Below are 18,694 nucleotides of genomic sequence, written 5' to 3'. Positions count from 1 at the left end.
TGGACGACTGATGTTCTAGCCAGCCTTAAAGAGAAATGGAAAAACCATTTGGATTCAGGTCCTTATAACCATCAAGACTTTTAATGGTAGCCGCTACCTCCTCAACAAAGGTTCTTTTCAGCCAAGCTCGTGAAAGTTTCCATTGAACTGAATATCATCCAAGAGAGGTGATAAGATAGTGTCTTTGAGTGGAGATTTTTTTGATGATCTAGCTTTTGCATTTTTTTTTAATGGTAGCTTCCTTTTGCATTATTGCTTTGGCACTTCCGGTCTTGGTCCTTTTTCCATTCACACTCCACTTTGCATATGTAAGGGCTCCGTTTCTGATTCAGATTGTTATCAACTTGTCATGTTACTGTTTGCACCTTTTTCCTCATATCGACCTCAGTAATTTTAGTTATGATCCAAGTATTTTTAGATCTTCTGTGTTGTTCACAATTGACACTTGATGGATACCTTCAATATTTTTTTATTTTTTCTGGTGATAAATTGAAGGCGGGATCTTGGTCCCAGTTCCATGGTATTATTAATTATTGCTGATGGAAGTTAATAAATCCACTTTTACTGTTCCTACATAGTAACTGACTTTTATTTATGAGTGGTTGGTTGCTTTTTGTAGTTTTAATTTGTATAGTTAATTTGACAGTTGTGTTGATAACTCTGGAAATTGGGGGCACGGAGGAATGTTGGATGCATTGGCCAAACTTTCGGGGAGTATCCCAGATGCTTATCAACGAGCTTTTGAATTTGAGGACCTTCATCTGGGCGATCTCCATCTTATAAAAATCAGTGGTCAGCTCTTGTATCACTTCTATTTTCTTTCTTTCTTCTGGATTGCTTGATGTTCTATAACTGGCATCATCATATTATATGTTCAATATGGTTACATTATACACACATACGCAGTTATTATAATTAGATAGTAAATAATTTGTTCTTCTGATCTTTCCTGGTATAAGTAGACTCCGTCTCTTACTTATATGTCGTTTGGATTGAGTAGAGCCATAGACATGTTGGATTCACACTGTAGTTGCAAGTGTAATGCTTACAGAAGCAGAATTGATTATGATCCTTGTTGATTTTAATAAACATGCCTTCTTGATACTTGGCTGCGTTTATTGCTCTAGAACAGCCTTTACAAACTACATGTTCAATATGGTAGTCAAATATTTTGTATAACTTCATTACTTGCCATAGATTTTGACACTATCTTTTTTTGTGTGTGTTTTTTGTTTTTTTTTTAACTTTTTTTTGATGGGTACGCTAGACTTGAGCCCATGACCTCAAAGTTATTTTGCAATCTGTCAAACCAACTGAGCTATGGGTCCAAGCCCATTTTGGCAATATCCTTACTATTATAATGAGAGGTGGAGTAGAGGGTTGTTGAAACTAAAATGTTCCTCCAAAAATGCCCCCACAATACATTTAAACTTATTAATAATAGGATCTTTTTGGTTAAAACGAATAAAATTTCAAACGCACGACTCATAACCACCTTAGTTAATTTGTTGAAATTATAATGAGGCAAGGGTCTGATGCAAAGTTAATTTGTTGAAATTACAAAAGTACCCTTTAATCTTCAATATTATAATAAGATAAAGGTCTGATGCAAATTCAAAATCGACCTAATTAATATTTCAAATTTCAATAATATCCTTACAGTGTATTAAATTATGAACAATGATAAAAAATTAGACTATCTATTTAAAATTCTAAAATAATTATAAAAAATTGTAATCTTATTTATATCCTAATTTTTGTGATATGTGTGCTTTTGTAGATGCCACCTACTAGTAGTTTTTTATTCAAGGGAATTCAATTTCAGATTTATTTCATGTTTGATATCTCATTGTCAACAGTTCCTTTGGTAGGTAACTTATTTGAATGTTGTTTTTTAATAGCATGGTACTTTTGTCACTAGTAAGGTCTTTACTCTCACAAGAAAAAGTTTTATGATATTTGCCCCAGGAATTTTCCCCTTTTATTAATATAACTATCGTCTTTACTTGTGAAAAAAATATTAGAACTTTCACGTGTAGTTATGTTGTGATAATTTTTCCATTATGGTCAATGGTTATATTTTATGTAGAAGGAACTAAAGAGACAACACCTGATCTACAGTAGTTGAGCACATTACCTCCATAAACCGATTCTCCTTTGAGGGAATTTTAGGTATTTGGAGGATGAACTAGTACCTGAATCATCCAACCCTCTACACAAGACCTCATGGACCGTTGTTGGTGGATCACATCTATGGTCTCCTGATTACCTTAATGATCCTGACATTCAGAACTTCTACATGTTCTATATCTGTGCTAACATCTTATTTACGTGTTCTTCACAGAGGACCATGATGGAAATACTCCTCAGTGGGTAGTTTTGGCTGTTGTGCAATCATATAATCCTAGGCGTAAAGTCCCTCGCAGTAATATTTCTATACCTGACTTGGAGCAGTGCTTGTCAAAGGCATCTTTTGCAGCTTCTCAGAACTCCGGTACCTCTCACATCCTTGCATCTCTAGTTGTTTATGAAGTCCTTTTGCTATGTTTGTCCTTTTGATACATTTCAAATGCAAAATCAATTATGCGATCTCTCAAGATACTAGAGGCACAAACTAGATTACATATGAATTAGTACATATTCACTTAACATTTAATTCCTTATTTGTCAATTAGATTTAATCCTATTAAATGTATTTGATGGTATGGTAAGTTGGGGAAGACCATACAAATGGTTGAAGTATATAACAAGGACAATAATGCATGTGTCGGTGTCCAACACTTCTATTGATGTTTTCCTTGCACTTTGAGTACTTTCAGTTCCTTGTACCATGTCTGTCCTTTTGATACATTCAAAATGCAGATATCAATTATGTGATCCATCAAGTTATTATAAGAAAATAGATTTCTACGTTCATATTTGTGTATTAGATTTGGTTCTACTAAATGTATGTAAGGTCATGTTGCTTGTACTAACATCTTCATGTTTTTTATGGTCGCTAAGAAATGAGAAGTTGGGAAAATTTTAGTTCCTATTGGGAAGACTGTACAAATGGTTGACCTATATCACAAGGACACAACTGATATATAACTTCAGACATGCTGTACACCGTAAAGCTGATGTGGCAGCATGTCTGTACAGTTTTTTTTTTTTTTTTTCTTTCCATTTGGTGAGATATATACTTATTAAAAATACTACAATTCATGTTAAATAGGACTATCGTAATGATGTATTTAAATAAGTTGATATACATGAAATCATATAAACAATTAAATACTTGTTGAAAACAAAATAATTCAATAAATTTAGATTTGTTTTAAAAAAGGTGCATTGGCATGTGTCTGACACAAGAAGTTCTTACGAAATGGATGGTCCTTGTTACATAAGGCTCAACTGATTGGTGTAGATATTATAAGATACAGGCAGAAGAGTGGGATACACTATCAACAAGTTCCAACTCGGAATCTCTTATGAGAGAAATTGAGTTGATCGGGTGTTTGGTTCATAGACTTTCTTTTGGTCCATTTGCCAATTGAGAGAAATTTAAGTTCATGTCAGTTAAGACTCTACACATGGTTGACCTATGTAACTAGGAAATGGACACGTTTGTTCGTGTCCAACATTGTTCACCCTATAAAAACGATCGTACATGTCACAGTTTATTCCATTAGTTGATATATTTTGTTGTAATATTATAATCCATGTTAACTATGCAATGTCATGACATAAGAATGCATTTTGGTGAGTTGATGTACATTAAAATCATATGAACTATAAATACTATATGAAAACAATAATTAAATGAATCAATATTTATATGAAAAAGTGTGTTGGTGCATGTGAGACAGCAAATTCTTAGAAGATGGTCTATCCTTGATACATTGTGGTCTATGGTGTATACAGTCATATACAAGTAGAAGAGTGTCATCCACCATAGAAAATTCCACCTTGGAATCTCAGGGAGTGAGAAATTAAGTTGATTGGGTGTTCAACCTATATACTCCATCTAGTCCATCTGTCGCGTTCTCTAGAGGAATGTGATGGATATGAACATACAATCCGGTCAATTTTTGTCTTAGGAAATTTCGTGTGTGAGAAACATTAGATGGTGTAGGATACACCTTGGGATGAGCACTGTATGTGTGACCATGCTCTTTGATCATTTTCTGGTAATGGAGCAAAAAATAAAGTTTGTTGAATGACATCACTAATATTTTTTTGGATTGATAAAGTTGAAAATAGGAGAACAGTCAAAAAGTGCTTTATTACTAAGCCCTAATTAGGCTTTTAAAGGAGATTACATGGTCTAATAAGTGAAAAGACTAAAAAGGACAAATAATCTGTAAAATAATAAAATAAGAGTTATTCAACACTCCACCTCATGTTGGTGCGTGGATATCGGCAATGCCTAACTTGGACAAGACACCTTCAAAGACGGCTTTGTTGACACCTTTAGTAAGAATATCAGTAAGTTGTTGCGATGTAGGAACAAAGGGAATACAAATCTGCCCGGAAACAATCTTCTCTTTAATGAAATGTCGATCAACTTCAATATGTTTCGTTCTATCGTGCTAAACCGGATTTGCCGCTATGTTAATAGCTGACTTATTATCACAATATAGTGAAAAAGGGGCTGTCACTGGAAGACACAAATCAGCTAGTAAGGTCTTGAGCCACAATAACTCACATACTTCAAGTGCCATAGCTCGGTATTCTGACTCAGTATTGGATCGAGAAACCACATCCTACTTCTTACTACGTCAAGTTATCAAGTTGCCACCAACCTTAGTACAATACCCAGAAGTAGAACGCCTATCAGTCACTGAACTAGCATAATCTGCATCTGTCCATGCCTCAACATGAAAATGACCATGATTACTGAACAAAATACCTTGACCAGGATATCCCTTAAGGTATCTAAAAATACGATAGACTGCAGTAAGATAAGATGTTCGAAGCGAATGCATAAACTGACTTACAACACTAACAGCATAAGTAATGTCTGAGCGAGTCATAGACAAATAGATCAATTTACCCACAAGGCGCTGATACTGCCCAATATCCGACACACTCCCCCTCAGAATCAGTCAACTTGTGATTCTGCTCAATAAGAGTATCAGCGGGATGAGAACCAAGCTGCCCTGAGTCACTGAGTAAATCAATGACATACTTTCGCTGAGAAATAAATATACCAGACTGGGACCGCGCATCCTCAATACCTAGAAAATAACGAAGATGCCCAAGGTCCTTAATCTCAAATTGACGGCCTAAGTAATTTTTGACCTCAGAAATGCCATGATCATCATCTCCAGTAATAACAATATCATCAACATAAACAATCAGAGCGACAGTTTTACCCTGGGAGTGACGTAAGAAGAGGGTGTGATCAGCAGAACTCTGATGGAAACCAAACTGATGCATGGCCTTAGTAAAGCGCTCAGACCATGCGCGAGGAGACTGCTTCAAGCCATAAAGAGAACGACGAAGACGACAGACATGTGTAAAAGCAGAGGTAAGAAACTCAGGAGCTTGGACCATATAAACCTCTTCCTGAAGATCACCATTGAGAAATGCATTCTTGATATCTAACTGGTAGAGAGGCCAGCCTCTGATAGCGGCAATAGAAAGAAGAACTCGAATGGTGTTTGCTGAAAAATCTCCAAGGCTTATTTTAGGAAAATAGGACATTCTTGATTATTCTTGATCTCTCTTAACTTTCTAGAATATTCTTGTAATCTTCTACAATAGGATAGTTTTCTAGAATATTCTTGTATATTCTTATAATCTTCTACAATAGGATAGTTTCTAGAATATTCTTGTAATCTTCTATAATAAGATAGTTTTCTAGAATATTCTTGTAGTAGGATAGTTGGTCTATAAATACCCTATTAGGGCATTTGTAATGGTAATCCAAGAATTCTCAATAAATTCAGTTTCCTTCATGGTATCAGAGCCTTAGGTTCATATCCTAGGAATCAATTTTTTTTTTTTTTGCCATCTTGTTCGTTGTTCATCTGTTTTTACCCTCCCTTTATTTTTCCTTGTAATCTTTGCTAAATTCACGATGTCAGAAGAGTCAGGAGCCACCAATCAGTCTGTCATGGTGACACTTCATGGGAGACCACAAAACTTTTCTGGTAGAAATGGGGGAGGATCAAGAAACTGGCAACAGAATTGGCAACAAAAGTTACATGCTAATCTGGCACAAACCGGCAGTGATGGCTCGGGTGCTCAAGAGAATTCTAATAGCAAGGAGCTCAACAAAAAAGACATTGAATGGCTAAGATCACTTCTCAACTCCTTGGAGAAACCATCGGGTATGTGTTCATTTGCACATTCAGGTATGGTTTTTTCTTCTCATGCCTTTAGTGTCTCGGATAGTAACTATTTCGACTCTTGGATCATTGATTCAGGAGCAACTGACCATATGACTCATTGCTCCTTTATATTCTCCACATATAGTCCATGTTCTAGTAACAGAAAAATTACATTGGCCAATGGGTCACTTGCTACTGTAGCAAGTCAAGGAGATATTCACATTAGTCCTTCATTAATTCTGAAAAATGTTTTGCACGTTCCAAAACTTACAATAAATCTAGTCTCTGTCCAAAATCTTACAAAGGATTTGAATTGTACCTTGACCTTTTCATCCACCTCTTGTATTTTTCAAGACTGAGCTACGGGGATGACGATTGGGCATGCTAAGGAAAGCAGTGGCCTCTATTACCTTGATGTGCAGAATAAAAATAAGAGTTGTAGGATTGACAATCCATCTTCCTTGTTGTCAGATACAAGATCTCCAATAAAAGACCAGATTTGGCTTTATCACCTTCAGTTTGGACATCCTTCCTTTAGGACTTTGAGTGTCATGTTTCCTTTCTTATTTAAGAATGTTGATATTCGTGAATTTTATTGTGACGTTTGGGAGTTTGCCAAACACAAACGAGTTTCTTTTCCTTTGAGTAATAAAAAATTCTCATTTCCTTTTCAAATAATCCATAGTGACATTTGGAGACCGTCAAGAATTTCAAATATTTCAGGGGCTAAAAGGTTTGTCATGTTTATTGACAACTGTACTCGTGTCACATGGGTTTTTTTGCTAAAACAAAAATCTGATGTCTGCACGGTCTTCCCTATCTTTCATGACATGGTCAAAAATCAGTTTGGGGTTAAAATAAAAAAAATAAGATCTGACAATGCAAGAGAATATTTTAATCAAGTTTTATCTCCATATTTTCAAAAAAGAGGGGATAATACATGAATCCTCTTGCATAGATACACCCCAACAGAATGGAGTGGCAGAAAGGAAGAATGGCCATCTCTTGTCAACAACTCGTGCATTGTTATTCCAACGGAATGTCCCCAAATACTTATGGGGTGAAGCAGTTCTCACATCAGCCCATTTAATAAACCGTATTCCATCTCGAGTTCTTGATTTTAAAAGTCCCTGGGAGGTTTTTTCCAAATTTTTTTTCTGATTTTACATCTCACAATCAATTGTCACCTCGAGTTTTTGGATGTGTCTCATTTGTTCATATTCATTCTCATGGTCGTAGTAAACTTGATCCTCGAGTTCTTAGGTGTGTCTTCATGGGGTATTCCTCAACTCAAAAGGGTTATAAATGTTATCATCCACCATCTCGCAAAATCTTTGTGTCCGCCGATGTAACTTTTGTTGAAAGTGAAAGTTTTTTCCAACCTTCTCTTCAGGGGGAGACATTTACTAGTGAAGATAAGGACCAAGGGGATCATGGCTTTCTAATGGACTTTCCTGCTCAAGCTAGCCAACCACCAACCCAAAACACTCCACCATTTCCCTTGCCTGAAACTGAACCACCAAACAACTTGAACAAGAAGAAGTTGAGCCATCAAAACAACCCGAAGCTGAACAGCTTGAACCTATAACCCCAAGACATACTTGTATTGAATCAGTTGTCATGAAACCATTGCAAGTTTACTCAAGGAAGAGAGGTTCCACTGCTAAGCCGAAGCTAACTCAAGCGTCCGAACCAGCTCTCGGAAATGAGGTAAATACTGATATCCCTGTCATCAACTTGTCTTCTGAAGTTTTTGAAAAAAATGATCTTGACTTACCCATTGCAGTTAGAAAAGGTACCCGAAATTGTACAAAATATCCATTGTCTCATTTTGTGTCATTCGAAAAAGTGTCACCATCACACAAAAGCTTTCTCACCCATCTAAACTCCACAACCATACCACAAACACTATCCGAGGCCCTAAGCAAAGAAGAATGGAGACATGCTATGAAAGTGGAAATGGATGCACTCACGAAGAACAAAACCTGGGAGTTGGTAGAGCTGTCCAAAGGAAAGAAACCTGTTGGATGCAAATGGGTGTTTTCTTTGAAGTATAAAGCTGATGGATCACTTGAACGATACAAGGCCAGGTTAGTTGCAAAGGGTTATACACAGACCTTTGGAGTGGACTATGAAGAAACATTTGCACCGGTGGCTAAGATGAACACAGTAAGGATTTTGTTGTCATTGGCAGTCAACTTAGATTGGAGTTTACACCAATTCGACGTGAAAAACGCCTTTCTTCACGGAGACCTAGAGGAAGAAATTTATATGGTGAGGCCTCCAGGATTTGATGACAATTCAGGAGATAAGAAGGTATGCAGGTTGAAGAAAGCATTGTATGGGTTGAAACAATCTCCACGAGCATGGTTTGGAAGGTTTACAAAGACAATGTTAGGAATGGGCTAAAAACAAAGTCAAGGTGATCACACTCTATTCGTAAAACACTCAGCCTTTGGGGGAGTAACTGCATTACTGGTATATGTGGACGATATTATTGCCACTGGTAATGATGCGAAGGAAGGAGCACTCAAGAAACGTCTTGCAGAAGAGTTTGAAATAAAGGATCTAGGCAAGTTGAAGTATTTCCTAGGTATAGAGGTTGCTCGTTCAAAGGAAGAAATATTTGTCTCACAACAGAAGTATGTGCTAGATCTTCTCAAGGAAACTGGAAAAATAGGTTGCAGGCCCATGGAGACACCGATAGAAGCAAATCATAGGCTAAGTGAAGCTCCAGAAGATGAGATTGTAGACAAAGGGATGTATCAACGATTGGTTGGAAGACTGATTTATCTCTCTCATACTAGGCCTGACATACCATATTCTGTTAGTGTGGTTAGCCAATTCATGCACAATCCTAAGAGTATACACTTGCAAGCCGTATACCGCATCCTCCAATACTTAAAAGGTAGTCCAGGTAAGGGAATTTTATTTAAAAAGGGAGCAAACTTGCGTTTGGAAGCATACACAGACTCAGATTATGCAGGGTCCGTGGTGGATAGAAGATCGACGTCCGGTTATTGTACATTTCTAGGAGGAAATCTAGTTACATGGAGAAGTAAAAAGCAACCAGTTATAGCAAGATCAAGTGCAGAGGCAGAGTTTCGGGCAATGGCACAAGGAATTTGTGAACTTCTGTGGATCAAAATAATTCTGGAAGATCTTAGAATCACCTGGGACAGTCCAATGAGGTTGTATTGTGATAACAAGTCAGCTATCAATATTGCTCATAATCCAGTGCAACATGATCGTACAAAACATGTGGAAGTGGATCAATATTTCATAAAGGAAAAACTAGACAGTGGTTTAATTTGCACCCCATACGTTTCAACAGAAGGGCAGTTTGCAGATGTTCTAACGAAAGGATTACCTGGAACCACATTTCAAAAGGTCATTGGCAAGCTGGGAATGGAAAGCATATATTCACCAGCTTGAGGGGGAGTGCTGAAAAATCTCCAAGGCTTATTTTAGGAAAATAGGACATTCTTGATTATTCTTGATCTCTCTTAACTTTCTAGAATATTCTTGTAATCTTCTACAATAGGATAGTTTTCTAGAATATTCTTGTATATTTTTATAATCTTCTACAATAGGATAGTTTCTAGAATATTCTTGTAATCTTCTATAATAAGATAGTTTTCTAGAATATTCTTGTAGTAGGATAGTTGGTTTATAAATACCCTATTAGGGCATTTGTAATGGTAATCCAAGAATTCTCAATAAATTCAGTTTCCTTCAGTGTTCATTTTGGCAATCGGAGCAAAAGTCTCCTGATAATCAATCCCATAAGTTTGAGCATAACCTTTGGCCACCAAACGGGCCTTATACTGAGCAATAGAACCATCCGGATTATGCTTAAGTGTGAAAAGCTAGCGACATCCCACAGCTTTCCTTCCAGGCGGGAGAGGAACAATTTCCCAAGTCTGAGTCTTTTTAAGAGCATTCAACTCATCAATCATAGTTGTGCGCCACGCAGGATGGGCAATAGCATCTGTAACAGTGGGAGGAAGAGAAACAGCGGAAACAGAGCCAACAAAATTCCAATAGGAGGGTGAAAGTGCAGAATCAGATACAAAATTAGAAATAGGATAAGTACAAGTACGATTACCCTCACGAGTAGCAATAGGACGATCATCACAGGGAATAGAAGGAAGCGGATCTGAAGGCAAGGAGGCGAGCTGGTCTGACAGAGAAGTGATGGAAGTATCGCGTGGACGCCGTGAGTAAACCTGTAGAGGAGGGGGTGACAAACTGACAGAAGGTGGAGAGGGAGGAACTGGTAAAGGAAGAGGAAAGGAATTAGGGAGGGGATCATTTGGGGAGTCTAGGGGAAACCATTCAGAGTGAGTGCCAACGGACCCATTACAATATGGGGTATGCTTAAATAAGGAAACATCTCGAAAAATGAAACGCCGTTGAGAGGGAGGATGGTAACACCGGTAGCCTTTCTGGTTAGAGGAATAACCCAAAAAAATACATTTTACAGCCTTAGGATCAAGTTTAGTACGGGTTTGGTCAAGAATTTGAACAAAACATACGCACCTAAACACACGCGGAGAAAGGGGAAACATGGGACGATCCTGACAGAGTTGAGAAAGGGGCGTGGCAAACTGAAGAACCCGGGAGGGAGTTCGATTAATAAGATAAACAGCAGTAAGAACTGCATCGGCCCAATAAGACGGTGGCACGTTCATACCAATAGAGATATCACGAACTAACTCTAGAATATGACGATTTTTCCTTTCTGAACGACCATTCTGTTGAGGGGTCTTAACATTGGACATTTGATGCTCAATGCCAGAATCTAAACAAATTTTTAAGACCCCACTATAGGTGTACTCAGTACAATGATCAGAACGAAAGGTCTTGATGGTACGACCAAACTGCGTATGAACCATAGCAAAAAACTGTTTAAAAATCTCAAAAACTTCACTCTTGTGTTTTGTAAGATAGACCCAAGTGGTACGACTATGGTCACCAATGAATAAGACAAAATAACGAAAATCAAGAGTGGATGTGACCGGGGAAGGTCCCCACACATCAGAATGAACTAGGTCAAATATATCAGGTGCAGTAGTATTCATACTAATAGGATAAGAAGAACGCACATGTTTAGCTAATTGACAAATTTCACAAGAAAAATCAAGTAAATTGTTATTATTAAATAAAGTAGGGAACATGTGTTTCAAATATCCAAAAGAAATGTGGCCTAAACGTAAGTGCCAACGCATTACAAGAGCCTTATTAGATTGACTACTACTACTAATCTGGGAAGCAGAATGAGTGCTAGGTAAATCGGGTACATCCAAAAGATACAGTCCATTCAATTCACGTCCAGTGCCAATCGTCCTGCTCGACCCTAGATCCTAAAAGACACAATGAGAGGGATAAAAGTTACACTGCAATTCAAAGTTTTGGTAATGCTACTAACAGATATAAGATTAGTAGTGAGTTTAGGAACATGCAGTGTATTAATCAAGGATAAAGAAGATGTAACAAGAACATGACCTTGACCAACTATAGAAGATAAAGAACCATCAGCAAGGCGAACCTTGCGATGACCAGAACTAACACTATAAGTATTAAATAGGGAGGATGTACCGGTTATGTTATCGGAGGCACCAGAATCAATGATCCATGGTGAGGAAGTGGTGGAAACACTATGTGCAGATGCAACAGTACCTGAGTGAACGAATGTAGAGACCGATTGAGATGAGGTCTCCATCTGATTCAAGAATTTCCTAAACTTGTCAAGCTCAGCCTGGGAAAGAGATACCAAGTTGGATGAGGATGTACTAGCTGAGGGAGTGCCATATCAGTAGTCGACTGAGAAACTGCATGAGCTGAAGGTCGTTGAGACTGTTGACGTTGCTGATTCGGACGACCATGAGTACATAACATCGAGCCTTCACATGACCCAACTTTTCACAATGATTACACTTATGTCGCTGACGGGTAGGCATACACCCACTGGAGGATTGCGGTGAAGATAGACGAGTAAGCATAGCCGAGTGATCCCCAGAAGAATGAGGTAGGACAGCAGCGCGACGACTCTCATCAGCCAAGACATACGAATATGCGGTCTGTAGGGACGGAAAGGGATCCATACCCAATAAATGAACTCTCGCATACTCAAACTCATCCCGGAGACTAGCTAGAAATTGAAAAACCCGATTCTTATTTAGAATTAACGAATATAATGTCTCATCAAGAGATTCCTTCCAGGCATAGGACGAGGAATAGAAGGTCAGCTCTTCCCACCGAGTACGTAGCTGTGATATGTAGGTGGTAACTGAAGAGTCTCCTTGTGAAAGACGAGAAATCTCACGCTCCAAGTTAAAAATTCTGACGTTATGACGTTGCGAGTAAATGCTCTTTGCGGAATCCTATATCTGTTTTGCTGTCGAGAAAAACATAAAACCAGCCGTAATGTGTGGTTGCATAGAAGTGACCAGCCAAGAACGGACCATAGAATCATTAGCAAACCAATGTGATTAAGAACTATCCGTTTTGTTTTCCACTCCTGTGAGGTAACTAATTTTCCCTTTTCCACCAATGAACATGTCAACTGACCGTGCTCAAAGGAGATAATTCGGACCATCTAATTTTATTGTAGTAATTTGAATACCTGGAAAGTCGGTCGAGTGAGAAGGAGGACCACTCGATCCATTACTAGTACCAGTGATCGAGGAAGAGGAAGTCTCAGATGTCATTAAAGAGTCTGTGTACTTTGGTTTGAAGGGAGTTCGAAGAGGACAAGGGAACGACTTTCAATAATTTTTTTTTTTTTGCAACCCCCCAAAAAATATGCTGTGAATATAGGCTCCAAACAACCCCTGTGTTGTGAGTACAGTCTTCAAACAGCCCCTATACGACTGTAGCCTTCAAGCAAACCTGTGCTAGGATCACAACAACCCATGTGCTGTGAAACCAGGCTTCAAATAGCCTCTATGCTGGTCGCAACTTGCAAACAAACACTCCTGTGGTGATCGTAGATACCAAATAACATCACTATGTTGGTCGCAGACTCTAAATAACACCCTTGTGGTGATCGCAGAGACCAAACAGTAGCTTTATGCTGATCGCAGAGACCAAAACAACAACCCTATGTTGATCGCAGACCAAAAACAACAACTCTATGCTGATCGCAGATACCAAACAGCAGTCCTGCTGTGGTGATAAATTCCATACGATGCCAACAACAGGTGTGGGTTCCAAATAAGACCCCTGCCTTGTTATAGTCGTAGGTTCCAAAAAATATATATATATATATATATATATATATATATATATATATATATATATATATATATATATATATATATATAGCAGCCCTGCTGCAAGTTTCTGTTGCAAACGACTTAAAAAACTGTTGCCGCAAGTCCCTAGACCATCGATTGGTCTAAGAACAGCAACCTTATTGTTGCTGTAAAGCTTCAATGAGGTTTAATGACCCTATCGCATGTTGCGATTAGGGATAGAGTAAAACAACCCCTGTAGGGGTGATGATTTAGACTAGACCGAGAGGTTGTGAGGTGGATTTAAGAGAGGGGTTGTGCGATGGGGTTGTAACAAGAAGAAAGGAGAGGAGATGGAGGTAGGCTCTGATACCAAGTTGAAAATAGGAGAATAGTCAAAAAGTGCTTTATTACTAAGTCCTAATTAGGCTTTTAAAGGAGATTACATGGTCTAATAAGTGAAAAGACTAAAAAGGACAAATAATCTATAAAATAATAAAATAAGAGTTATTCAACAGATAACTATCCCTAAATATTGTTCTATCAAAGAAGCAATAGCATGCTTCAACATCCTTGTGAACTTGTATATCAGAAGTGTAGTAGAAATTTGGAAATGGTCAATGACACTAGTTTATAGCATTGAAATCAATAACAAATAAATGCCAAAGTTTACGAGCCGTCAGCACTTCATTATAAATAATATATTTCCGTAATGGAAGATTACCGCATTATAATGTATTTTTCTTTTCTGAAAAAGCTTCCAAAAAGGCTAACATCTTTGTCCGCTTTTATGTCTGAATGCATCCAAAACAACTTGCTTTCTAGATGATCCCTCTAGAAGAGGGGAATTATAACAATTCCTTCTAGTTATTTCGTTCTCTATTTCGACTTTTCCGAATCTCGAGGAAAAGAATTGAGTTTCCACCAAGGTGAAACAAAATGTCGATGGCTTTAGTAAACCAAAGTCATCATTTAATAGCTATTTCGCTTCAATCTCACCCTTACAAACAAAAAATCAAAGATCTAGTTACGATTAGAAATAATTTTTTGTATCTTTATCCATGGATCCTTTACTCATACTCATTCAATTGGAAGGTCTTGATCCAACTAAAAAACAAGATGCCTAATATTTACAACGCTTTGGTAGTTAAAGGTCGAGATACTGTTGACCAGCAAATTAATGTGACTTGTGAGGTACAGCAATTATTAGGAAATAATCGAGTTAGAGCTGTAGCTATGAGTGCTACAGATGGTCTGATGAGAGGAATGAAAGTGATTGACACGGGAGCTCCACTAAGTGTTCCAGTCGGTGGAGCGACTCTTGGACGAATTTTCAATGTTCTTGGAGAGCCTGTTGATAATTTAGGTCCTGTAGATACTCGCACAACATCTCCTTTTCAAACATTTCGTTTTTGGGCAGAAGAGCCATTTTCAAGTAGTGTTCGATCGATTACATAGTAATCAATATTCGATTGATTAGTCTGAGGTTATCAACAAACAAGATTTGTCTAAGTCACTTCTTTTCTTCTTGTCCAAGTCACTTCTCTTTTTGTCCAAGTCACTTATTTTTTCTTTGTGAGTATTCGAAGCGGATCCTTATTCTATTTCTAGATTCAAATCCAATGAATAACCAATTAATTACAAATGAAAAAAGTCCGATCATTTGTAAGAACTATCCCTAATAACGAACTTGCAAAATGGATCTGTTTATCATAAAGAGATTCGTTGTTCCTGACACTGCTTCACCTTAATTGTTATTTGACCAAAAAGATCACAATAAACTTTTGGTAAAAGTTATGTCTTGGTCTGAGTAGGGATAGCATTTCTCTTTTGCATGTCCATGTCCCGAGGGATAGAGGAAGCTAGGTTAACCAAAAGATGGTTATTGGTTCAAGGGCGCAAGGTGACCTTGCTTTTTCAAGGCAAGAAGGGCTCTTTAGAGAAAAAATGGTGATTCAAACAGGCCCTAAAACATAATCAAATATATGAGAGATGCGTTCCCCTTGATGAAAGTCGCAGGGCTTATATAATTAGATAAACTTCTAGTACATTTGTGTTTTCACAGGTGTATAAATTAAGGTTATTTTACTAGTCGAATTCTTATTACTGGCCAGTGGATTATCCTTGTGGATAAGATAGAATGGCATATATGATATAATTTCAACGACTGTCCTCCCCTGATCGCTAGATCATTACGTGGATGGTTAATTAATACTAATTATAGTGACAACTTTGTTATTTTTCTTCTATCCTTGTAAATTTTCATCCACCTAACGTATTACCATCTTAATTTCTTCAAAAGCATCAATCCATATGCCACGTATTGGGTATCAAGATGGATCCAATCGTTCAGAATGGTACACGGTGGAACGGCTTCTGCGGAAATATACATCCATATATGGTATAAAGATTTTCGTGTAAGTACCCCCCCCCCCCTTCACACGCAGGCTCACACACAAACACTTAATAATTCACATTTTATTGTCTTCTTTACATGACTTAATTTTTTTGACTAGTACTTGCTTTCAATATTTTGTAGGTATTACTTTCGTCGCTCATCTTAATTGTGGCGAAATGGTTAAAGAGTAGCCACACCATGGGAAATATTCCATGTAATGGTCATAGATAAAAAAAATGGTAATGTGATGTATAAAAATTGTGTTATTTCTAGTTTCGGTGTTCTTTCTTGTGTTATCAGATTTTGTGTTAGCGATGTACAAAAGTTTTTTGATCTCAATGCTATAACATATAAATTGTCTACATGATGATTACCCTTGACTAAGACTGGTATGATATGCTTGTATGGCAATAGCTGAGAAATTATTCGATGATTGAAAAGAAGGCACTTGAGCCAGTAGAGATTAATGGCTAGGAAAATGCCTATGGTTGATGGGGGTTGTCAATGGTATGTTTGTTTGATCGACCTATTACGCATCCAAGAGGTCACCCTCCGTTAATTTGTCTGCATTGAAAAGACATAGATATGAAAGATCTCGCACTGTTCCAATTTTTTGATGTGTAGTCGGGTCCTTTTTCTTCAGATGATCAAAGTCGGTCTACAGGTCAATAGAAAGGAGGTTGGTCTTGTGATGGGTTCTTACTCTCTCCATAGAGTGGTTAGGATTGGTTCTAAAGAATTTCAATTTAGGAGGAAGGCTTTACTAAATAGTGCTGGATTTGTAGTTTTTGAACATGCACCATCCTGGGTAGGCTCGATGTATTGGAAATAATCTAGTTGTTATTTTAGTCATAACTGTTTTTAGCAATAACTTTTATTTATATGTTTTTTATATGTAAGAGAAATTTTGTCTTTTGACTTTTTTATTAATATAAATTTTTGCCAAGCTCTCACATTGAGGTGATCTACGACAACAACAAAGGGTTCTTTGAGGGCTTACGACAATAGTTACTGCTGTGTTGGTGAGCTATGATTTTTTTTGTGGGTGGTTGGTGACCTATGTTGGTAATAAAAGGCTTTTTGGGGGCCTACAACAACAACTTTTGTTGTGTTGGTGATCTGTGATAGTGTGTTGGTGAGATGCCATAGTTTTTTTTTTTGGCTAGCGATGGTATTTTGTGGCTGGTTGGTGCCTTACGATTGGTTGTTGGGGCTATTACGACATCAACATGGGTGTTGTTGGGAGGTGTTCTACTTGTGGTAAGACGTGTTTTTTGGTCCTGCGACCTTCTTTTTTAGACCACCATTCAAATCAAAGCAATGACTTTGGAACAAACAATTATGACTTTCGTTACAATCCTTGGGTCTAATTCTTTAGTCCAACGTATTACTACTGTTCTTCTCGTTGGTCGGAACTTTCAGGCATGGTCTCGATCTGTACGACTTTATCTAGGTAGTAGAGGTAAATCTAGATGCTTCTCTAGGACTGTTACGAAACCATCTCTTATTGATATTAAATTTGAAGCATGTGAGCTCAACAACTGTATTATCCTTGAGTGATTATTCAACTTCATAGAGTAGCGTATCTATGCCATGTTCATGTACCATGAGATTGTCTCATCTTTGTGATAAGCACTTACTCAGACATATGCACATGTTAAGAATGACTCTTATGAACTTTATCGAGACATTTCCTAGGCTACCTAAGGGATTTAAAGTGTAACAGATTACTTTGGATTCCTTTAGTTACGTTGGGAGGAACTTTCTTATTATGAGATTATGGCTGATTTGTCTTCAGATGCTGCTAATGATGTGGTTAAAATGATTGTTTGATATCAAACCTATCAGTTTCTTATAGGTCTACGCCTCGAGTTTGAGACACTTCGAACACAGATCCTCAATACCAATTCTTTACTCTCTTTATTTGAGATATTTGTGATCATTGACAATGATAAGCGTCATCGTATCGTTCATTCTCATACTCGGGTTCCTGACATTTTTTCTGTTCCAACTACAGATTAGATGGCCTTAATTGCCAACTTGAGTTTCTTCGACTCTCGTACCCTTATATTAGGGAATCGTAGTTGTGGTAACCGTGGTCGTGGTAAAGGAAGTGGTCTTACTTGCAGTCATTGTGGGAATATTGGTCATGTGAAGACCCACTATTTTCAGCTCTATCCTCATCTGATACCACGATCTCTCTCTATTCCATCTTTGGGAAAATCTGCTCCTCGTGCCGCTATAGTGGAGTCATCATCCATTTCTTTAACTAATCCTCCTTCACTTGGCACAATTGACTTGCAACAGTTATAGACTCAGATTGTCACTATTGTTTGGGATTAGATTCATACTCACTCACTCCTATTCTACTGTGGCCTTGGTTACTAAGCCCCCAGGTACATCCTTGTTTTTCATGTCACTCAGTATGGTTCTACTTCTCTGACATGGATTTTTTATTCTAATGCCTCTAATCACATAACTGGTGAGTCTAGCCATTTTACTTCCTCCACTTTTCTTACCACTCATAGGGAAATTTGTCTTGTTGATGGATCTCTTACACTTATCCACAATAAGGGTATCATCCCTTTATCCTCTGGGATTTCACTAGATTTTATGTTTGATGTCACTTACTTCTTAATCTTTTGTTTGTAAGTAGTCTTACTAAATCTTTAAATTGTCCAATTACATTTTTTCCTATTCATTGTATCTTGTATGACCTGACTTCGAGGAGGATTTTTGGC

The 18,694-nt window shown here is 37.6% G+C and overlaps 1 protein-coding gene across 1 annotated transcript in view; it reads left to right on the top strand.

Annotated features, from left to right (window-relative positions):
- The window catches only part of ASG3 (SNF2 domain-containing protein / helicase domain-containing protein), a 40,338-nt gene extending 24,362 nt beyond the window's left edge, over nt 1-15,976 (top strand). The window contains 3 exon segments of the mRNA XM_086455178.1: nt 647-792; nt 2,345-2,494; nt 15,858-15,976. Of these exon segments, the coding sequence (XP_086311304.1) occupies nt 647-792; nt 2,345-2,494; nt 15,858-15,976 (415 nt within the window).
- The last annotated feature ends 2,718 nt before the right edge of the window (nt 15,977-18,694 follow it).

Source organism: Akebia trifoliata, chromosome 10 (genome assembly GCF_017979445.1).
Source record: "Akebia trifoliata isolate Shusen 1 chromosome 10, ASM1797944v1, whole genome shotgun sequence".
NCBI lineage: Eukaryota > Viridiplantae > Streptophyta > Magnoliopsida > Ranunculales > Lardizabalaceae > Akebia > Akebia trifoliata.
This window is presented reverse-complemented; position numbering and strand designations above follow the sequence as displayed.